This window comes from Aythya marila, assembly GCF_965140915.1.
Source record: "Aythya marila genome assembly, chromosome: Z".
NCBI lineage: Eukaryota > Metazoa > Chordata > Aves > Anseriformes > Anatidae > Aythya > Aythya marila.
In genome coordinates, this window is record NC_139080.1 from 65,417,806 (window position 1) to 65,442,051 (window position 24,246).

Genomic DNA, 24,246 nt, shown 5'->3' on the forward strand with positions numbered 1-24,246 from the left:
TAAAAAAGCTCACATGAATCATATTCAGGATGCCTCTTAACTATTTTCATGGAATGGAAGGTTAAGCTGTACACAGCAAAAAACAGGCTAGAAAAACTGAAAAAAAAAAAAAAAAACAAGTAACTCCCATCATCAAAATCCTATTGGGTGCCCACATTATTCCCTGACAAGTTATGAAATTGTAGGAAATTAATTTGCATAATTTCAGCATTGTGGTACATCTTCTGTGGAACATTTTTGAAAAAATGTCTTTGGCAAGCTTTCTCTGTCTTCCATGTTTTATTACAACAATCATTAAAAGAAATCCTCATGTATCTGGATCTTTCTCATCAAGCCATAGCAGTCTTCAAAATGGAAATGGCTCAATATAAATAAAACAAATACATACCTAATTGTTTGGTATAAATAAATGCTTCAAGTGAAGATTGCCTCCTAGTCTGCTTTTGGATGCCATGCTGTATGTGACACATCTATAGAAAGTACTGTAGTTTACGAGAAACAAAATGAATTCAGTAAGCCACTGAAGATTCACTTTCTCTCAAAGGTTCCAAGTGCATTTAGTACAAGGATCATAACAACTTTGAAAAAGTATGGTCAGAGTCTTAGCAGATCACCTGGTGATTTGAACAGACCTGAGCAAATTGCCAGTGTTTGGCTTGTTAACAGTAAACTGTAATTTAAAATTGCATTAAAAAAATAATCTATGTGTTTTAAAATTGAAAAGAACCATTGAACATTCAAGCAATTCTTGACTCAACTGACTGTACCGAAATTCTGATATTAGACATTGCCTTCTTATCAAATGAACATGGAAAAGAGAAACAAAACACTTGAAGCTTAGAAGAGTTAAATATGAGAAGTATTTGCACTCAGTGTGTCCTATTAACATTGTTTTATTTCCTTTTTACAAAAGTAGAAATAACAACAGACAAAACTTACTTGAAAAAAATCAATGCTTTTGCCTCAGTCTCATTGAAAAGCTGAGCAGGCAGAGTCCTGGATGAAACTTTGATAGTATATTTCATTGACAAAGGGAACTAAAGATATATGACAATATATCCATGCAAAAGACAAAGTACAAAACGTGCTCTGTGGCCCAACAAACATTTGGAGGTTGCCTGTGTCATAACAATTTTCAAATTGTTACTTTTGCTCACCCATGCCTTTACACAGTACAGCTTACAAACAAGTTACATATACACACATATCATAAAAAAAAGTCTTGTATATGGTCTAACTGCTACGAATTAAGGCATCCTAACAGCTGCTGTTTTGCTGGTGAGGGATATGTCTCGTATTAGTGTTTCAAAAGGATTTATTTCAGGCATTTCAAACAAAGTGAGACATCGTGAGATGTGGTTTAGAGGAAAAATTCCTGCAGCTCTGGCTCTTCAGAACTCTTTTGACTGTAGGATTTCTGGCTTTTCTTACTGATGTCATCATGCCTGGAGAGAAAAAGAAGAAAATTACTCCTGGTAACACTGACAACTAAAGGGATTTGTCTTGTGTTTATTTACCCTGTTTTATCTGATTTGCAAGTTTTGAAGTCTGAATTACTCTTTTTCTTTGGACTTATTTCTCTACACAGATACTACATACATTACTTCTTAATACTGTAGATTGCTACTGACTTTCCCATAGTTCCTATTCTGCAATCAAAACTGGAAAGCAATAAAAAGATTAGATTTTTTTTTAAAAACACAGCAATAATTAATAAAGTGTCAAAAATTTTTGGTAATAATGGATAGAATGTCCCAAATGCCCTAAATCCTTTAGAATACAGTACTGCAGTGATAAAAAGATCAACTACCACAACCATCACACTTATCCTGCTTGTTCCTGACTCTACCTGAAAGGGAATCTTTTAGATTCCATCGAAAATCATCAGAGAGAAATAAGCATTTTCACAAGGTAGTTCACTGGACTTACTTTATGTGTCTACTTCAGGAGAAGATGGTGGCACATGCAATAGGAAAAATGATAAGGACTATGCTTCTTTCTAAGACAGGCACCATACCTTATTGGACATTGTCATTAGGTAATATCTTAATCGTAAGGGTTAAGACTTTTACCAAATGCATAGATAAGGATTGTTTCTCTATAATATGTCTTCTTTTCCACATTATGTAAAATTTAATTAAAGAAACTTGTCTATATTTGACCCAAATGTTACTTTCCAATTGAAGGTAGAAAAACTAAACATTAAACATTTGCAATGTTAAGTTTCTTCAGTTCCTTTCATATGCCTTTATTCTGAATCCCCAGATGGTTCCCCTTCCTGTCAATTAACCTTTAAGATGAAGAATTTTGGATTAAGCATCCAGCCCACAGCAACTTTCACAGAAAGCTTTCATTTTTAGTTACTACTGCTGAATGGTGAAACTCCTACAATAATCACGACTAGCTGGTTGGTAGCTGCAAAGAACAGATCCTGATGGTTAAAAATCCACAGCAAACAGCAAGAGTGTGTATAAAATTTTTGTTTTAGGCTTACAGATCTGTGAGTCTGATTCTTGCAAACCAGAATTTCACTCTCATTTATTCCAGTCTACTATCACTACAAAGAACCAAACATCCCCAAAAGGCTGATTCTTAGTATGCTTAGGTATCCTTCTGGTTACTTCAGGATTCAGCAGTGGCTGACCTTCTGAGGGACTACCCTTGCAGATGCTGGTAAGAGGGTAGAAGGGAGCATTTTACTTTGAGTCCCCTGCATTCATCACACATATTGTGGCTTACATACCCAACATAAGAGCAAAAGACTTAGAACCGAATTAGGGGAGGCAGAATTTGCAGGACTGAGAGGAGGAGGAGCACTTAACTCTTTGCCATAAAGTCTTGGCACTTAGCATGTGTTACACTTGTCAGAAATACGTTTAGTGTTAAATATGGAGTTTTATGAAGTGATGCTTTCTAAGGCTAAGATAATTTGGATCAATTAACTACTGAATCAGCTTGGGTTTGCAGTGGTGACAGACACTGTGTCCCCACATTTAGAGGCAGCCAGGCATTTCAAGACCTCACTCTGCCATTCTACGGTTGCACTGTGATCTTAAAGAGGGTCACGTTTATATTACTAACTAGTAATATTACTAATATTATTAATATTACTATTACCAATATTACTAATATTATGCATATTGCTATTAGTAATATTACTAATATTATTAATATTACTATTACCAATATTACTAATATTATGCATATTGCTATTAGTAATATTACTAATATTACTATATCACTAACTAGTAATATTACTAACTAGTAACCAAATTTCTGGTATCTTCTGGAGCCTGTAGGAACAGAAATATCCCCAGAACTATCCAACATCCCTTCATGCAACAGGCACCAATATATAATCATAACAGTTCACAAGAGAACAACAATAAATTCTGTGGAACAAGACCTAAATTATTTCTATATTGATTTTATATTGTATTAGTTCGACTCAAAACTGTTTTATTAGACATACAGATAAACATCCTTTTTCTAGAGCACATATTTGGGATGAAGCTGCAATTTATCCCACACTGTATCTGGCAGTGGGAAATCTGTTAGGTTAGAGGCACTTACTATGTTAGAGGCATGCCCAGTTTACCATCTGACAGAAACCTGATGGTAGATTCTGCTGATTGCCCCTGATGTATGAAGCAATTTTAGCTGTTGATAGCTGCAGCTAATACAGGGCTTTGTATTGATACGGTGAGTTAGTGCTTACTTTAATGTTCTGCAGATCTCAGATGAGTTAAAGTGTGGGGAAGAACAGTTCATTGGCCTACATGAAAGACAGATAAAACTACAAGCATTTGCTTGGAATTGTAATACACAAGAAACTAGCTGATCCTTCCAACAGGGGAAAAAATATCCCAAGATATCCCACACATCTGAAATTTATGCTAGAACTTTAAGAAAAATAATGTGTCTGAAATTTTATAAGGACCCTAGGAAATTTAATAAAGTTCTCTATGATTAAGTTGTAACCAATATGAAAATATAAACTACACAGCCCGGATGTACCTGGGTATTTTAATGAAACAATAAAAAAATGCAATAGAAGCTGAAGAAAAATCACAGGAAATGGGTGGAAAAGAATGTCATTTGACTCCAGGTAAATTTTGTATAATGATTTCAGATTTGAGAAGATTCTAATACTATCCCTTATATAAAGGTCTAGAGTTAAAATGGGTTTAGGACTGCGCCCCTGAATAAAACTATCTACACAGGTTTAAAACACCAAAGACTGCATTGTTTTCCAGAAAGGTTATTTTTCCAAAACTGCTCTGAAACAGTAATCACACAGCCTCCCCAGAACACCCAGGGAAGAGTTCAGACTATGTACAGAGACACTCAGCACACCTGATGGTGATGATTTTCCATTAATTAAGTTTCACAGGCTAGACAGCAGCATGCAGTGGACTAATGACAGGCACACATTGTGCCCTTTCAAAAATCACAACACTTGCTGAAATGTACATCAAGGGTTGGCTCAGAAATTCTTGAGAGACCAGATACCTGTGTTCTGGTTTGTGAAAAGCACAATATATTGCATGAAATTTGTAAATCTCATGCCACTTAATCTGGCACACAATTTGCCCACTTCTGTCCTACTCTGTACAGTAACAGCCCGTTCAAGCTCTGCTCCAAGTGCATTCTGCTCCTTGTTTCCTGCTCTGATTTTTCACATGCTCCACTGCCATGAGAGCATGAAAAAGGACAGCAGCTTCAGGACATTGTGCATGGATCAGCAGTGCCCATGTGGATGGTGAGATGTGGGAGCTCAGTCCTCATGAGACTCTAGTAGCTGCAGCCAGACCTGCACCATCTTTTACTGCCTCAGGGGAAATGCCACCCTGCCAGGGACTTCTCACACAAGAGCGTTTACACAAGGCAACAGCAAATTACAGCAACTAGCTAAATCCATGAGATGGCTCTAACATAAGTGTGCGATTAATGGCTGTTTCATTACTCCAGGACTGGACACACAGCTGGGCATTTTGACCGGAGACTGCCCGCTGATGTTACCTCAAACTGCTGCTGTACAGGCAGCTTTCTACACTGGAATTTCCCTGTTTCCAAGACAGAATGAAACTTCTTGGAAACTTTACAGTTCTTTGTTTCACATACACTTTGCCAATGATTTCAGAAAAAAGAAGACTTTCCTTTGCGTTACTGGAATTGACATTTTAAATATGGGAAGATCCTGGCATTAGAAAACAAGTGAACAAAAAAAAATATTAAACATTTAGAAAAAAGTAATTTGAAAGAAATTTAGGCTCCTGAACTGCAGGATGACTAATATATAGTTTTCTCAGAAGGATCTTGAAATGTGTAACTTTGGTGTGAATAACAAACAGTTCCAGGCCCAATGAAAGGATTTGTATCAGGAATGCTGTAGCCAACAGAAGCAGAGAGGTGATTGTCCCCCTGTACTCTGCTCTGGTGAGGCTGCACCTGGACTGCTCTGCTCAGTTTTGGGCCCCTCACTACATGGACATGCCTTCTCTGGACATGCCTGGAGCAAGTCCAGAGCAGGGCTACAAGACTGGTGAAGGGCCTGGAGCACAAGTTCTGTGAGGATCAGCTGAGGGAACTGGGGCTGTTTAGTCTGGAGAAGAGGAGGTTCAGGGGAGACCTCATTGCTCTCTGCAACTGCCTGAAAGGTGTGGGGAGCTGGGGGTCGGCCTCTTCTCATAGATAACCAATGATAGGACCAGAGGGAATGACCTCAAGTTGCACCAGGGGAGGTTCAGGTTGGAAATAAGGAGACATTTCTGCTCAGAAAGAGCAGTCAGGCATTGGAACGGGTTGTCCAGGGAGATGGTGGAGTCACTGTCTCTGTGAGTGTTCAAGGAAAGGTTGGACGTGGTGCTTAGGGATGTGATTTAGTGGGTGACATTGGTGGTAGGGGGGTGGTTGGACCAGATGATCCTGGAGGTTTTTTCCAACCTTAATGATTCTAGGATTTACATCTCAGTTTAATAAAAACAAAACAAAACAAACAAACAAACAAAAAATCAACCAACTAACCAAAAAAAACCATATCATCACATTTCGAACTTACCAGTTGAAAAGCAATGACAGGTAAACTTTACAAAGCATTTGCTTTTACAATGAACATACATTTTATCAAATGTTTTTTTCCACATTGCTTTTACAGACCTTGAGGAACTTGTCTCTATCTGCCTTTTTAGTCTTCCTGGAATACATCGTCATTAAGCAGTTCAAATGAGTCAAAGTTATCTTTTAAAAACAGACTTAATGTCAAAGTTTGAAGGACAGTAAGAAAAATCTGTAAAAACGGGAGAGCACTAGACTTAAAGTGCAGTATTAAGCCTCATGTTCTCTGTACTCTCCATTTAGAGATGAACTGTGGCATTTCTGGTCTCCTTGTGAGAGGAAATTTAATTTCCATTCTCATCTGGTACTTCACTTCCATTCAACAGAGGCTGAATACTCAGCCAAAGTGAACTATACTCCCTGGTGGATTTATGACTACTTTTTATACTCACTTGGAATTGAAATCTTGTAGCCAGTTCAATGGTGACATCAGCAAAAATCCATCATAAATTTCTGCTTTTCTAGGAATCAAGATGTTCATCTACTCATGTATTTCCCTGCTTCTACATCAATCAATTCTACTATTTCAGTTATGAATAATGTTAGCAAATACATGCAATTTGAGAAGACAAAGCGACAGAGATGCTAAATATCACCATGCACATACCAAGCATAGTTACACAGATGTTCTTCATTCAATGTGCTAGAGGAAAAACTGGTGTGGCTGCAGTAAGGCCCCTAAGGAAGTACAACATCAAATCAGTTAGAAACATGCACTGAGCTTATCACATGCATAACATGGAACACTATCAAAATAGCCATGGTAACATTTTAACAGATTTCTTTTTAAGTTAGTAAAAGGTCTGAATCTATTACCTCTTCAAGATACAAGCTGTGGCTCTTTGGGCTGATACCAAAATGCATACCTTCCGTGTTCTGATGTTCATAACAATGACATGCAGACATGACCTTTTCACAGATAACATGCATGTTACAGTGCAAGCAACAATACTGTTAGAATTACCTCATCTAAATCCTTAAACTTGTTCTGGAACTATAAAAAAAACTCATAAGCTTGCAATCTATCAGAACATCTTTGAAGAAATATTGTCTTTTCCTCTATCACTAAAAAATCTGAACCACCCTTTAAAAAAAAAAATAAAGTGCCATTGGGTTATGAAAATGTTTCCATGGTAAATCAGCACTTTGATTAGACAGTGTGTCTTTAAAGGCTGAAATCAGCAGTCCATACTGTGATTCTGACTAAACTTTAATAAATCAACTTCCACTTTAATTTGGCCCATTAGATCTTCTTAATTTCATTTCATGTTCTAATATCACAGTGTTTTAGCAGTACCCATTAATACGGACTGCTTACTATTTCCCAGTTCTCTCTTTCTGATTTTTCCATACTCATTTTGCCTGCTCTGTGCTTAAGATTTTCCTGTGTTTTTCTTCCATTACCTCGTCATACTTTTTGCAGTATATAATTCACTATTCCTCCTCCTACACAGTCTGTTTTATGTTCTTTCTCTTTTTTTATCTTGAAATTATCCTTTTGCCTAATGTCTTTCCATCCACTCCTCCCCTTTCACCCTGTCTTTCACAGAAGATTAAATGATCTACTGTTCTCTTTCACTCAACCCTGTATTATATCTCCAGATATCCAAACTTCTTTCTGTTCCACACACACACTATGCTCACACTATTTTCTACCTGTCTCTCTCATTCAATACCTCTTTCCTTCTCTTGGAAGACACATTAGTTCAAAGTATATTTCTCCCTTCTTTTGAGCAAGAGAGCCAGCCTACTAGATGGACATGTTCCTTTTTCTGCTGTGATCCACAAAAGGGAATTCTGTTCTTCACAGAGAGGGGATGATCTGGACCCAGTACGTTTTGCTACAGACCAAACATACACCCTGCAAAGAGAAGACCGTGTGCTCTGAGGAGAGGGTGGGTACTGGCAACTTAGATACTTAGAGGATGGCAGTAGATGCAACAGAAGCAGGGAGAACCCCTTCTGCTATTTTTACTCTTTATATTTTGACACTTACTTTTATCCTGTCGGCCTTGTCAGTCATGCCTACAGGACAAAAACGGACGAGTCCTTCAGGAATTTACTCCTCAGAAAATACCACGGATTCAAGTATGGAATTCTCTTTTTATGACTTGTCACTCAGAGCAACGTTAAACATCATTTCCAGATGAATCATGTCTCTGTAGAGAGCTTTCAACACAGAATGCATGCACTAAAAGGATGGACTAGCAATGTCTACCATTCCCCGAGAAAGCCTTCAAAGATTAAAACAGTGGACTGGCTTTCTATTGCTCAAATAAATTACATGTGTATATCCTTTTGCTATAGAAAGATAGGAAGAAGAAGATGTCAAACATTCATTACTTTAAAAGAAAAGAGAAAAAAATAAAAGAAAAAAGGGCCCTTCCTCCTTTCAGTGCACTCACTGGCTTGTTTCTTCCTTTTGTGAAAGCTGCTGGATTTCCCTTGCTGTCTGCTGTCTTCCTTCCTAATGACGTAAAAGGCAGCGTCGATGAGGTTTTGATCAGGTTTGCTGTTTGGCAGTTGTTGTTGTTATTTTGGTTACCACTCAGCGTCTCCATTATGGATCTAAAGGTTCCAAAAGGCCTTTTTAGCTGGTCTCCTGCTGGTTCCCCAGTGCTGGGTGGAGCCCGCAAGAGTGCTTTGCCCCGATCTTTGTCCTTTTCCTCATTTAGTTCTGACTCTGCTAGCTCCACCTGCACCACTGGCTCCTCGAAAGTTACTCTGAGTTTCAAATTTTGGGAGGTTCTGCGCTTTGAAGATGGAGACTTGAGAGCACTCTTAGGGCTTGTGGCAACCTTTTGAGCAGTGGCACTGTCTGTGCTGGACGGAGAGCTGTCTCCACAAAACTGGCTCTGAGGTACACTACCAGACTGATACTGGGCTTCATTATCTGGATCACTGCTCTCTGAAGTAGGGGAAGGACTGTGGCCATCCACTGACTTAGAAGCTCTGGTACCAAAAGGAAAGCGGCGTCCTGCTGCTGAAGTGTGTTTCTTAATCATCAGGTGCAAACTCTCTGTGCTCTCAACACTTTCCACTATGGGCTGAGGCCTTGGCTTGTCAGTTCTTTTCACAGGGGTGTTCTTATGGTCCTCAGAAATAGCTGAGTCTGTGTCAGACTCACTGAGAGACCTCTGCATAAGCTGCCTCAGTCTGGCTAACTTCAGCTCCCTTTTCTCTGGCAAAATCTTCTTCACGTTCTTGGAGGATGCATGAGCATCCTGAAATTCCAAAGTCAGCTTTTCCTGCGTACAGACATTTTCAGAGATTTCCTTTCCCAACAACTGGCGCAAGATTTTATCTGAGTCCTCATCTTTTATCTTGGCTCGAGTGCGACTAGAAGTTCCCAAGCTGCCAAGAATCTGAATCCCATCTTGGGTGTTCAATTTACTTTTTGGTGGAGACAATTCATCTGCTTCAGATGGTTTCCACTGGGGTTTGCCAGAGGCAGGGGATGATGGCGAGCTTAAAAAAAAAAAAGAGGAGGAAATACCACAGCCAAATTAATGCACATATAAAATGCAAAACTGCCATTTCCAGTTTACAAGTCTGTCTCAGCTTATTGTTACTTATCCTCTTTTTTGCTACTCACGTGGAATTCATTACTATGATGCTACAGTGAAGAACACAAAGAGAAGGATGCAACCCTGCTTCCATTCCTAATGAGGATTTGAGCCTCTTTACAGAGGCTTTTTTTTTTTTCTTTTTTTTTCTTTTTCTTTTACAAAGAAAACTCCTTAAAACAAAAACTTAGGATCATTATTTCAATGCCAAAGATGAGTTTCTCAGGAAAACCTTTGAGAAACTACTGTCTCCTCTTTGTGGGAGTTGACATGGTTTAGAAAGTGAAAAAAAGCCACAAGGACAAATGCCTACTTGGAAGTCGTATCATAATACAAAAGTAGGTTATTCTAAATACGGACAAGGTATCATCTCTCTGGATAGCAATGATTTCATAAATCTAAACTTCATCTGGTACTAGTAACAGCCATGTAAGACCTCATAAAAAATCAGATCCATTCACACTCAAAACCTTCTCAGATATGAAATACTGAAAAGCATGTGAACAGTGACATTGATTCATTTCAGAACAATTAGATTGACGAATTAAATTTAAAACTCCAAATGTTATATAGTGATGAAGCAGTTATCTTAAGTCTCATTTGCAAAGAACATAAATTACACAGGCTATTTCTTTCCCCATGACATATGTCAGAGCTCTTGATAATCCAAGTTCTTATTTTAAGCAACTTTTTCTCTAAGCAATGGTAAAGTGACAAAATTAAGGTTGGTGTAAGGCAGTGACTCTATAAATCTTGTTTCTTTTTTTTGCAGGCAACTTCTACCCTGCTGAGTCCATAAGCAGTGTACAAAATTCACGTGTATATACTATCCATTTCATCTTCAATCCATTTTGAGTTCTCCTCCCTGCCAGAAGACAGGCAAACCAAAACAGTCACTGAAGAATATGCATATGTCTAAAATAGATAATCCTATCAAGATGGTTACATTCTCTTAGATCAGCTTCTGGCTGCTTGGAAGATGATAAAATCCATAAGGGATTTATAGCTGGAAGAAAAAGTAGTAGCCAACTATGAAATCAAATTTAAAATAATAGTTTATAATTTTCAGGCTTGCTCATTTAACTAAAATGATGTTGAAACCTACTCTTTTACAGAAATAATGAATGATGAGAGGTCTGCTCTCATCTGATCTTATCTGATACTGAAAGTGAAACAGTCCTGGTGCTCACAAGCACACAGATGAAATACCACTTGGAAAGTCCAGTCAGCAAAAATCACAGAAACCAAATGAGCTGGAAGACAGCGTTTGGTCCCATTGCCCCCGCTGAGCTGGCAGACATGGAATACAAAGACCATGAGTCTATTAAAAAAAAAAGAACAGAACAACTCTTTCCAGTGTGGTTTTCTACTTCAGAAGGAGTTCAGATTTTTCAGCCCTTTCCTAGCCAAAATTCTTTCAAAGAAATGCATCACCAATCCCAGTGTCTTTATCTACTGCTGTAACTGTTTGAACTTGTCTGAAACACTGACATGAACTTCACGGACATGGTGTACTTACTCAGTGCATGAGATTCTGTAAAAACAGAACAGAAAGCAGTCACTGCTCCTACACATGATGTCTCAAAGTTCAGGCCACCAATGCCAGTGGAAGAAGGTTTTGTGCTGGCTTTCTGTTTTAATATATATTTAATTCCCTAAAAATGTTGTGAAACACTGCATGTATCTTCCAGAGAGGAAACTGAATTAGAAGGTCATGATACACCATGCTGTATTTGTACATGAGTTACTTAATTTATTTCAATGTCATCTTGAGATTGCTATTGGAGGGAAGTTGTGTGCTTACCTGATTACCATGCACCATATTGGAAATCTATGCCAAAAGTCAGAAAGAAATGTCAGGAGACTATAGGCTCCAGACATGGGCCTCTACTGGAAGGACCTCTTTCCTCTTCTTTAAGGCTGCTCATTTTGTATCTATTTCCAGGACTTGCACTGACAGAGTATAAACAATATATAAAATTTCTGGAGTTTTGACTTTTTATACAAGCTACTGCAGGCAAAAGATTTAATAAGTGTAAGGAGTCTTATTAATCTGAAAGCAGGTTTTGCTGGTAACTGGCTTTATGAATCACAGCTGGCAGTAATGTATGGTGGACCACCATAAGGTCAAACTTTACAACTTTCCTAGGGGGTTCTGGGATTCTCTGCAATTCATCTAATACAAAATATATTCTATTCCACTATAAACCTGATTTTTACTCTGGTGGGAAACTGGGACTATTAATACCATACTCAAAATGTCCAATATTTATACAGTATTATACACTGTCAAGTTCTAAAAGCTCAGCTTCAAGCCCACAAGGTAAAAGAAACACATTTGCTTTGACAGAACACATCTACTATTTGACAGGTCACAGCTTTTCCTGATAAGCGTTACACCATCGAACTGTAAATCCATGCTACAGTAGAATTCCAGTCACATTACCTTGAGGACATGGGCAGTGACTTGCCCTCTGACCGCTGGGCTTCTAAAAGCTGCTGGAGCTGGTTCTGTAATGTCACGCGTTCTACTGTCTGCCTGCAAGAAAATGTAAGACTGTTTACCTTGAATTTCAGAGCTGTCAGCATTAGTAAGCTACAGGATAAATGATACTATTTGTTCAACTGTGCATTCCACAGAGAAACCTTGTTAACTTATAATTTAGAAAGTAAATAAAGATGGAGATTTTAAATAATGACATATGCAGAGTCCGTACTTTTATAAGCTGTCTCTGAAATCCTGAGGGCATTTTGTGATCACTGTACAATATAAAGGTACAAAATAATGATGTTCCTTTATGAAAGATTATTTATTTTACTTCATATAAGGACAAAAGTGGGATCATAAGCAGCAGTTCACTGGATTTGAGTCACTCACAGAAAGTAATATTCCAGAAACAAAGATCCGTCAGAGCAAAAATAGGGCCACTTGGTTCTTGTTTGTTTGTGGAAAGGAAAAGGACAGAGTAAGAAGTCACTTGCCATGTTTGGTGGATGGCCTTTGCTGAGCAGACAATGGCTCAGACAACTGCTATCTCCTTTTCTCCCTGCAAATGGACTCAGGGAGGAGTCTTTGACTACTGGGAAGGGCAAGTCCAAGTTTACTCAGCTGCAGGATGGAGCTACGTATTCCAAGGGAGTACAATAAAAACATATCTACTTACTGCCCAACCTTCCTGAAAGTCCTACCTGTGCTCTGCACCCACATTATATTCAGTGCTGCTGTACATCCTGCAGTCTATTACTTTCAGTGTGGTGTTGTGATCTACATTACTCTGTAAATAATTTTAGAATCCAATGTTAAAAAAAATTAGAGTAGTAGATACAAATTACCAGCGGTACGAAAGTGACATCCATACTGGAAACTCCATTTACCACAGAACTGTAAGAACATTCTCTATTGTCTTGCTAACGTGGTTATTTCCATAGGATTTAGTTTAATAAGTAAACTGTAAATCTTCAAGAAGTTCAACCAAAATGAATTTGTTACAAAAGTTCTTATCCCTGTCCCTGCCCCTGTCTAATTTTGACCCTCTATTCTAAAATCAAAATATATTTTAGCTTGTTATCAAAACAGATAACATTCAATCTTGTTTAGTGACATATGTAGGAATCAGTGCCTCTAAACACTGCACAAACAGAATTATTGGGAAACTACTGGAAAAGAAGAGACTTCCAGCTTTTCATTAGCGTATATACACTGTCTTTCACCTGGAATATAATCAGCACATTTGTTTTTATTCCCTGGTCCTGATCAGAAAAAATGAACATATGAAAGTGACTTCTCATCTTTTTCTTCCAAGCCCTACTTCTCTTGCTGGAGAAGTAATATGTTTTCAGTACTTCTGTTCTTATTAGACCTGCAGAACTAACACAGTTCTCCAGCACTGAGCTGGATTCTTTCCTAGCTCACATACCAACAGCAGAAGATCTAACTATGTTCCAAACGCAGTCTTTATAACTGGCAATGTCAAAGCCAGAAAGAATCCAGATGACTTTCAGACTATGGGCTTGTACTTGCAGGGCTAACAAAATTAAATGTTTTACTTATATCAACATGAATCTTAAAAGTACTAGAGAAATAAAGAGTGATCTTGACATACTGCCTTGCCATTACGTTTTAAAGCACAATCATGCTTTAGGTAGATCTTGGCTTCCTTTAATTTTCCATCTTCCTTACTCTTGCCTACATACTTCCTTACACTATTTTAAAATCACTCCTACCATCTGTCAACACTGGCTTATCTTGCAACTCTTTGCAGAGACACTCTCTTTTGACAGATAGGGAAATTTTGATTTGAGATTTGATTGTGATGCAGTTTATCTGATTACTTGTCCTTTATATTTTTTCAACTTCTATTTTCTGAATATCTAAATAATGTAATTAATGTCTTAAACCTTTAGCTTTAATGGAAATGTCTGACAGCTCTTCTGCAGATTTAACATCCTCATTGCATTTAAAAATTTGATTGTGCTAAAAGAATTAAAGTTTCCTCCATTTTCACAGTTCAGCTAGTTAATAAATACCTCACAGTAGGGAAACCTACACATCTTGCCAGTAGGATCCCTAAGGATGTATAACATACACATGTATCTATGATAACATTGAAAATAAGGGATCTCAGCTCCTTGGAACAGCAATATTGCTAAGTATTAAAAATGGGCCGATTCAGGAGACAAGACCACTGTAACATTATAGGTAAAGTGAGAAAAATCTCAAATAATTTTCTTCAGACAGGATTTTCTGTGAAGATGTTTTGCGATTGCAATGGCAGGTGTCCTGTCAATCAGGAGCACATTTTAGTAAACAAATCATAACCTTTTATTCCCTATTACCCAACGCCTGATCACCTCCCCTGTTTCTTCTTTGGCTGAGTACTACAGGTTCACAAGCTACTCCACTCTCCTCTATACCATATATGTACAATTTTTCTTTTTTTCCAACCATTTAATTTCTCCTTTCTTATGTTTTGAGAAGATGGGATCTTTGTTTTACTGATCTCACATTGCTCATCCTGTTTTTCTCAAGCTTCCACCTTATTTTGGAACAGTGAGGCCTTCTACTGTCCACTTATTTGCTTAGCATTTCTCCTTATTATTACTACACAACTACCTTGGAATACTGAAAATCAGTTTTCCACTGCAAAAACAAAACTTAGTTTCTCCCAGTAAGAGGCTCTATTTACTTTAGGATACCTAAATAACTGTGGACCACATCTACCTCCAAATGAAATCAAGGCTATTCAGTAACTGAACGGGGAACAGCTAAGGAATTAGGCTCTAATGAAGGTTCCATGGTTTGTTGCTTTACTCCGTTGTTTCAAATAAAACAAACAAGGACTACCCTATATAGCAAAACCAAAACATCTTAACTAAGTTAAAACAAACAAAAAAACAACCAAAGAAAACAAACAAACAAAACCAGACAACCATTATAAAGTTTATATTGTCTGTTATTATACTTCTATACAACATGAATTACCACACAAAAATCTCCTGTCAACTTGTACACACCTTACTTTACCACCACTAAAATATTTTTTTGTCAATCATTTTTATAACTATTCCTATGAAGTTTCAGGAAAAGTATGGCTTTTGTCTACAGAACACAGAAAAGTGTTGTCAACAGAGAGCATTCGACGTTTTCTCACCTTCTTTTGTCTCACGGTGTGCTTTGACCTTTGCCTTGTCAGAGATTTTGGCTTGATAGTGTATCAGTAAGTTATTAGTAAGTGTCTGATTCATTATTTGATTTGTAAATCCAGGTCCATAAACACAGGAAGACCCTTTCATAGACCCTTCAGGAATCCAGGTCTGCCATCAAACAGCATTGTAAAAGAAGCCTAGGCAAGCATTAATTTTATGTCATTGGTTCTGACCTGGTCTCTTCAGGCCAGGAAAGCCCAAACAATACAAGTCATTACGGCTATAGTCATCAGTGATAGAAACCATACACTTGTGCAGGCAGAAATTTTCTACTTTAGCAGCCGGCATTTTTATAGACTCATGAAATCAGTGAGAGAATAAGTAAGATTGTAAGGCCTGCAGAGATGTTGGAAAGCAAAATGAAAACCAGTATTTTGATAGGATTTGTGAAAAACTTGTGACAACATTGGGTATTCTCCTTCAGAAAATCTTACTGGTTTGACCAAACCTCTACAGTTAACAAAAGATGCAAATAAAAGATTTTATTTTCAAGCTAGTAATGGCATTTCATTTATTTATTCATTGATTTATTATCGTTATTTACTATTGTTATTATTATTTTTTTGTGGTCTGCTTTCCTGTTTTAGCTATGGAAAGGACTTTTTGGTTCCTTTGCTCTTTGGGGGCAATCTCAGTTAATCCCCTTCTAATGATTTGATGGACAATTTCTAGTTAAAACTTATTTCCTTCTTTCAAATATCAAGGCTTTTCCTTCTGAATGAAGACTTCGATCCAACTTAGATGGTTTTGTTATCTTCTCATGTTTGTATCTTTAATCTGAACTGCTTTGGATCGAAGAGCTGCAAGATGTGAAAACTCTGGCAGACTGTGATGTTATTGTTTTCTGCCTTCTTTTCAGGAATGGCTCCAAAGCTTGTGAAGGATTGGGATAATTTCTGTCTAGAACTACTCTGTGTGGTCTTGACTGGAACAGCTCAGAAGAGAATAAAAGAAGGTTTGTTCTTTGGATTCAGACTTTTGAAGATAGGTCTTGCTAGGTGTCAGTCTGAGACAGTTTCTGTGCTGCTGTTCTTGCACAATGTCAACCATTCCAGTCTTCCTGTGGTTGAGCACATAGCAGAGAGAGGCTCTGGTTGATAAGAAGCCCAGAATAAAAGCAGCTTTCATGATCAGCTCATGTTTACAGCAGCTGAGAGAAAGTTGCAAAGCAGCAGATAAGCACTTGGTGTGTTGATACTACTACCCTTCCGTTCAAGTGATTCATCATAATCCAGCTGTATCCAAAACAATTAACACCAGCAGAAGTAGGTGGAGAAAATATAGCAAAGCCAGCACAGCTGTGGGAACCCTTCCCACATAAAAGAAGTTTAAAGTGACTTGGACTGTAAACTGGACTTTAATCTGATGCTTTTGGTTTCTCCAGAGCTGTTGCAACCAATGAATTCCTTTGCTATGTTACAGGTAAGGTTCCTTGAGAAGGTGAAGAAACTGCCCCAGCCACATGCTTCATGCTGTACTTGGATTTTTAAACATCCTCTACCGATGGTAAAAGTCTTCTTCCATCATCTCCCCTGACTCCTGAGAACAGGCCTCTAAACATGGTGCAGTGCTTCTTTAGGAGCCTACTCACAGCTTGAAGAATGCAGCCCAAACAGCCATGCAGTACCTCTGCTTTCAAGCAGAAAATAGAGTGTTTCACTGACTCAGTAAACTGTAGCAGGGTAGCACAGCAGATTCACGTCTCTTTGTGTTTGTAGAAGAGGAAGAAAAAGCTGCTGTGGCACTTACTGGATGTAAATAAGAAGCCTGAAAAAATAGGCTGCTGAAGGGAAGCAGATTTAACTCCAGCTGAGACAAGCAAAGGAACACATCAGGAGTCAGATAAGAATCATTTAAATGACTTCCTGTGCATGTAGACTGTGGGAGGACAGAGGGGATGCTTGGAAAAATGATAATGCTTTTGTCAGGAAAGTCAGAACCACACTGTGTCTATGGGGGTAAATAGCCTGCTATCTGACATAAGAGGTTTATTTTCCATATGAGAGGTAACACGTATCACGTACTGAGTGAGCACTGAAGAGATTGAAACATGGAGAATCCATGGTTGCCATTGCTACTTCCTGTGCTTGTTGTTTGTTTTCCTACTGAGTTATGGGGAAAACAAATCATTAGATATTGAGATGACTCAGGCGTTAATGCAGGCTATTCGGGAAATACATTTTTTTCTTCTTCTTTATATCAGTTGATCTGTATATTTTAGTGTTCCTTAGCAAATGAACAAACAACAAAACACCTGTTATTTCAAAAAGCCTAGTGAACACAGTGCCAGAAAGTAAAATTATGAAAATTATGATACTCCTGAATTCACTGTTTGTGTTTACAAGAGTATAAATGTAAAACAAGGCTGATGATTTATTGAAGAGAAAATGCCTTTATAGCATAAAAGCTTTGAGGCATAAACATAAAAAGCATACTTTAAGTGCAGTAAGTTATTCTGCAAAGACAAAGGACTACTACTACACACTCTCTCTAAAAACAGGATAAAACAGAGAGTTGATTATAATAAAATAGTTTTATCTAGTTTATTTTATATTTTATTATTCTAATAAAAACTGTATCACTGTGGCATGTTGGCTCTGGCTGGCAACTAAGCACCCACATATCCAGTTCCTTATTCCCTTCCCCCTCACCCCCTCAGTAGGACAAGGGTAGAAAATAGGAAGAACAAAAGTGAAAAGGTTCTTGGGTTGAGAGAAACCCAGGGAGATCACTTACCTGTTATCATCACAGATAAAACAGACTGGACTTGGGAAATTTATTGCCAATCAACATGTATTTTTAATTATTGATTCAGGTATTGGGAAACAAATAAACAAACAAACAAAAAAGACAAACATATAAAACTCCTATCCTCCGCCATTCCAGGTTCAGCTTCACTCCCAGGTTCATCTACACTCCAAGCCCCTCTCCTGCCTCATTGCCAGGCTTCCCTCCAGGCAGGTCTCCTATCCCCTTGTTATTGTTGCAGGTTATACAGGCCCCTTCAGTGATGTAATGACTGACACGGGTCAGGGTCAGTGAGTAGCAGTTTCTTTCTGCTGCTTCTTCCTTCTCACTCTTTCCTGTGCTCTGGTGTGGGTCCTCTACATGAGCTAAAGTTGCACTAGGGGAGGTTTAGGTTGGACATTAGGAAGAACTTTACCGAAAGGGTTGTTAGGCATTGGAATGGGCTGCCCAGGGAAGTGGTGGAGTCACCATCCCTGGAGGTCTTTAAAAGATGTTTAGATGTAGAGCTTAGGGATATGGTTTAGTGGAGGACTTGGTAGAGTTTGGTTAGAAGCTGAACTAGGTGATCTTGGAGGTCTCTTCCAACTTAGATGATTCTGTGATTCTGTAACTGATATGGCATAGGCTTATGTATGGGCTCCAGTCCCTTCAGGAGTGTACCTGCTCCAGCAGGAGTGCTCCATGGGTCACAGTCCCTTTGGGGGTGTGCCTGCTCCACTGGGGAGCACCTGCTCTCCTCTGACCTTGCTGTTCCCTCTTTTTGTCCCTCTTTTGTACTCTCCTCCTCTCTCTCTGTCATCTTCTGCCCTTATTAAAATGTTTCCACTGAAGCACCCTCAGCTTGGCTGATAGACTCAGCCATGTCCTCTAGTTGGTTTGCTGTGGCGCTGTCTGAAACTATCTGTGTCTGCTGCCAAGCAGCCCCTAGCCTCTTCTCGCAGAGGCCACCTCTGCAGATCACATGCTAATAAAACCTTGTAGATTACAGCTAGTACTATTGTCCACATGCTGTTTGCATAATATGATACAGTCCCATTAAACATGTTATTTTCAACCAGCATTTTCATGGCTTGTTTTAAGTGAGAAGCTCTTGGTCATGTATCTAAGTTGGAACTAAGCTAGATCAGTGCTGGTGTTTTCTAAAAGTCTCAAGACTATTTAGATGCTAAATCACAGTTACTGCACCTATAATAAAAGCAAGCAATTGCCTAAATTAATGTTTCAATATAATAGGTTCTTTACAGAGCACTTGTAAAAAAACACACTAAAATATTCATGCCAGTTTCTGTGAAGAAAAAGCAGAGCACAGAATATATCCTGCGTGGTCGCTGTAGGCTTAGTTGTCTTCTGAGTTGAAAAAACACCCTGAAACTACTATTTTTGTTTTTCCTCACAACATCAGAAAACAATACTGTAACTGTGAAGAGACTCCCGCTATATAGAAAACAATGCTGTGTGAAATGAAATTATGATCAGCAAAGATGTTAACTCAAGGGAAAAGGGACAGTACTGCTTATATACATGTATGTATCTCATGCATGCCTTTTTTCACTCCCACTCCCTTCATCTGTGTTCACAGCAAACTGCCTGAAAAACTAGCTGCTAAAGGTGAAGGGGCAAGAAAGTGTGTTGACATAAGGGAGAAACATGATTTGAAAAGACCACATATGAGAAGCATAAAATGGACACTTAAACTGAAGACAACAATATTGTTTTAAGAATGAACCCTCTGTTAAGAATTAAACACTTACTCCTTTAGTTGTTTAGTTAGCTTCACAACCTGAGAGGCCAATGACATACATGTCTCCACAACCACTAAGTAGCGGGAACACATGGTGTGCCCGTGTCGCTCAGCACTTTGTGAAGGTTTCTCTCCTACATGGTTTTGCATGGTGACATTTGCTCCATATTCAACCAATGTCTGTAAAAACACAAAAGAAAACATTGACATTTGTAAACATAAATCTCTGCTGTGAATTCTCATCAACACGAGAAACTTCTGGGTGCAAACCACTCCTGAATAAAATGCTTGAAAAATTTGAAAAACCAATCACTTTGACAAGTTTGCATGCACTTGGAATTCAAAATACATACTACTAAAATCTATTATTCAGGGGCAAGGGTAACAGAACAGTATTCTGTGGTGCAGAAGAATTATACTACACCCATTGCTGCAGTTTCAATGGCCTTTAGACATGTAATATGTGTATCTGAAAACTACGGTAGATACTTTCCAAAAAATCCTTCAGGTCGAGCAGGCACAAATTTCTTTTTGCAGAAAGAAACCTGTTTGATGATAATTTCAATCTTTTTTTTTTTTTTTTTTTTTTAAATGCAGAAAAAAGTCTTGTTTTATAGTTGCTTGGTTACCCCCTATTACCTTTTTAAGATACTGAAATAGTTGTCAGATCCTAGTCTTTAGGAAAAACAATGCCTCTTGTTCTGTGGATACTGATGTGCTACTCACTATAATAGCCCGGAACCTTAGCTTGTTGCTGGAGAACTGTCCAGGCTGTGAGTATGGTCTCTCAGTTACCCCTGGAACTTGAATCCAGAGCATTGTAAAGACAAAGGAAGTTATGTCAGGCTGACTTCAAGACATCCAATAACTGAAGCAAGAACTGAAACCCAACCTTCACTCTTTGTCGTTTGTTTGTGATAATCAGTGTTACACACTATTCATGCCTACAGTAAGACTTAAGTGCCTGCAGCAGTGTTCAGATACACACTGCATACAGCAGTCTGAAAAAAGTGCTGAACAAAACCATAAAGTGTCCAAAAACTAGAGCATCATCAGAGGAAGTGGGTGGCTAAGCTCTTGGCTGATTTATTCAGGCAGAGCTGGTAAGCCAACCAGGGTTTAGAACGGCCTTGTTGATGCAGAATCACAGGCACAGAGACATTTACATCTGCAGACAGAAAAGAGGAATGGTAGGCTATCTTATTTGCTAGCTCTATAAATGAAAGAAACTTATGAACAGTCTTGCACTGCATCTTATGTCAAAAATTTGGGGTTAACTTACCAATAATAAGGAGGTACGAACCTGCAAAAAGCAATCATATAGTCTGGAAAATGATAGGCATGTTGCCTGTTCATAACAACTTTGAATGAGAGAGAAAGGGAATCACTGACTCTCTATTACACTCAATTTTCTATACTAGTACTCATTCTCCCTCTGCTTTCTTTATTGCTTCTTTCTTTTTACCAAATCATACACTGCATGCTGTTTAAAACTAAACTGTTATCTCACTGGGCAGGGGCCTTATTTGGTTTCACAGCACAGCAAAACATGAACTGCATTTAGCACTGTGAGGTGTTAATGAAGTGACATATACTAAAATTGTTTATTTTTGTTGTCATTAGATATTTTCATGATTTATTCCTTGTGGCTTGACATCAACAGAAATCACTATTTGATTTTCATATTTATCTACAATAAAATAGTTTTAGAAATTCTAAGCCATTTATTAAGGTTCATTTTTCATAGAGGAAGCAAGGCAATTCTCTTTCTTGTTCAGCTTCATCCATGAAAACAGCCTGCAGATGTCACCACTCTGTTCAAAATAACTTACTTCCATTTCTCCCCTAAGTACATTGTACATGTTGATGAGGACTTGTTGAGGTTAACAACAGTAAGCCTAGATCTACAACAACAGCTTCTATTAGTGAATCACAAACATCTATTCTATCAACTTTTTTTCCAGCTGATCATAGCAATTGTCTGGAACACAATAACAGAAACACTAAATTTTGCACAGGTGTTATGACGTATTTATTAGATTCTTATAAGAGTCTGTATAGAGTCCATTCCTGACAACTTTAAAAGAAAAAAACATGTTCCATCAATAAGAAAATGCAGAGGTGGTCATGTCCTCTAAATTTACTTGACTGTTTTTTCTTTTTCCCCAAGTCTATTCATTCAGCTCAATTGCTACCTTGTTCTTTTTCTCTCTCTCTTTTTTTTTTTTTCTTAATTGTGTCAGATTCTTAAACTGGCTTGTATGTAGTTAGGTCTTCTCTGAGCCCAGACATATAAATAAACTGTTATAGTAATAATAAGAAGCTATGCATCTGTAGCTTCAATGTTACAGTGTACATAAATATTTTTAGCTCCCTGAGAGGTTAGCTAACAAGAATTAACTAGGTGTATTTCTTTTAGGGTTGAACTATTACAAATCTTCTGTGTTTGCAGTGGTCTAAGAGGTGCTGTGGGTCAGTTCACCTGTGGTAACAGGACTAACATGTTGATTGATATAAGCTGAGTGCTTAGACTCTGAGAAATACTCCTCCTCCTTTGACATATTTTCTTCCCCATGTTGACTTGATCACCTTGACTTCTATTTCTATTGATTTCTATTTCTTGGCTTCATCTACTCTTTTAGCTGTTCTTTCCCAATGCCTAATTTGTTCATGAAACACCTTTCTGCAATCATCTGAAATAATTTTACCATTATTTCTTCTTCAAACAGCTTTCACTCGAAGTTATCACAAACCCCAAATACTAGAATGTACTCCCATGACTAATGGTCCTAGTGACTCTGATGGACAAAGGGTACATCCGTGTTCTTCAACTCAAGTCAAGATACTTGAGTTGCCATCAAGTTCAACCATAGAGCTTTTTTGTTATGTCTACACTGAACACTGGTACTGTACAAAGGTATCTAAACTGGTTTATTTAGATCTGACTCTCAAAAGCACTATAGCTGTGTAAACCTTTTCAGCAAGCCAAACTATCCTTTACAGCAGCTCTGTACAGCAGAACTGTATGTTGGCCACTCAGTGGCCAACCTGATTCACTGAGAGCTGGTTAAGAAATCACCATCACACTGTTTTGTTTAGCATAGATAGGTTTAAAGATTAGAAGTCTGGAAGGGATGATTTGCTAAAAGTGTAAGTCCTTCAAAGCAAAACAAACTGCAACTGTTAGACTTTCATACGGAAAAGATGAAGAGCTACAGCTAAACAGAAAAAGAAACAGAAAGAAAATATCATAACAGTAAGAAGAGCAGGCTTATCTACACCGGATGTTCTTTTTTAACATAAAAAAATATATTAGGTATTTTTGTGTATATACTATGTACTATATAATCATGCTTTCTTCTTGCAGTATGATTACTTTAGATTTATAATAGCACCAATACAATAGCATCCAACAGAATAGAATCGAGAAAGTAGAACTTTCTGGTATTTTAGTCTGAGTCCTACTTGTTTAAAAGTTCTTTCTTGCAGTATATTTTAGGGTATCAATAATTATTCCTACTTGTAAGACCTCCTGTAAATGTTTTAATAGTTGTTGTTATTCAAATTTGATTTAAATTAGGTTTCTGATGTAGCTATTACTCTACCTGTATGCATCCTAGATAGCCATGTTGAGCAGCTATATGAACAGCAGTATTTCCATCCTGGTCAACTTCATCCAGTGAAATCCCTTGTTCTTGCATAAACTGAAGAAGCCACAGAAGTATTTTCTCCTAAGAGAAGGGGGAAACAGATGCCACAAAAGATAAATGACGAAAAGCTACAGGTACAGGAGGAATACTGGTACTGTCATCTGGCATCAATAATGATCAATAATTCCTTTCATAAGACCTTGCTTTCAGCCTCTCTTAACTTTGTAGGACATAGTATGTCAGGAGTTTGTCTCTGTTTTTTTTTTTTTTTTAAGGAAATATACCAAAGTATTTTAATCTGCCTTATAAAAAGACGTTACATCACTGTAACACATTCTGACAAATTGTTCACTGGAAAACATGCATGCCTATATCTTGCAGAGGACTCCTGAAGTACAACAGCTTGTGTGTCAGCCTGAAAATCTTTTTCTGAAAGCTTCACAAGCTTCTTTGGAAAATTACAACAGGAATATGTACAGATCACAGAGATGAGCAGTTAGATTCTTCAAATCTATCATCATGCTCCATGATGTGCAAGAAGAGAAGCAAGGCAACTAAACTCAGGAAATCTGTCCATCCTGAGCTCTCAGTGCGCCGATTTTTCAAGGAAAATGAGATGGAACCTCGAATTCTTTAGGTCTCCTCCAGAATATTCCATCCATTCAGGATCTCTGCTGTCTACTTCATAGGGACAAATTGTCTGGAACTTATCTTCTTT

At 38.0% G+C, this 24,246-nt stretch overlaps 1 protein-coding gene across 6 annotated transcripts in view; it reads right to left on the minus strand.

Annotated features, from left to right (window-relative positions):
* Positions 1 to 816: 816 nt before the first annotated feature.
* SNCAIP (synuclein alpha interacting protein) overlaps positions 817 to 24,246 on the minus strand; it is an 88,747-nt gene continuing 65,317 nt past the window's right edge. The window contains exons 7-13 of one of the 6 annotated variants that reach the window (XM_082782468.1): positions 23,484 to 23,609; positions 19,889 to 20,058; positions 12,130 to 12,222; positions 8,523 to 9,585; positions 6,934 to 7,026; positions 6,725 to 6,795; positions 817 to 1,445 (exon numbers count right to left, since the gene is read on the minus strand). In XM_082782468.1, coding sequence (XP_082638594.1) covers positions 1,361 to 1,445; positions 6,725 to 6,795; positions 6,934 to 7,026; positions 8,523 to 9,585; positions 12,130 to 12,222; positions 19,889 to 20,058; positions 23,484 to 23,609 — 1,701 coding nt within the window. In that variant the 3' untranslated portion in view covers positions 817 to 1,360. Of the gene's footprint in view, positions 1,446 to 6,724; positions 6,796 to 6,912; positions 7,027 to 7,793; positions 7,979 to 8,113; positions 8,143 to 8,522; positions 9,586 to 12,129; positions 12,223 to 19,888; positions 20,059 to 23,483; positions 23,610 to 24,246 lie in introns of those variants that run through there. The other 5 variants (XR_014319262.1, XM_082782469.1, XR_014319263.1 and 2 more) reach the window with 5 other exon arrangements.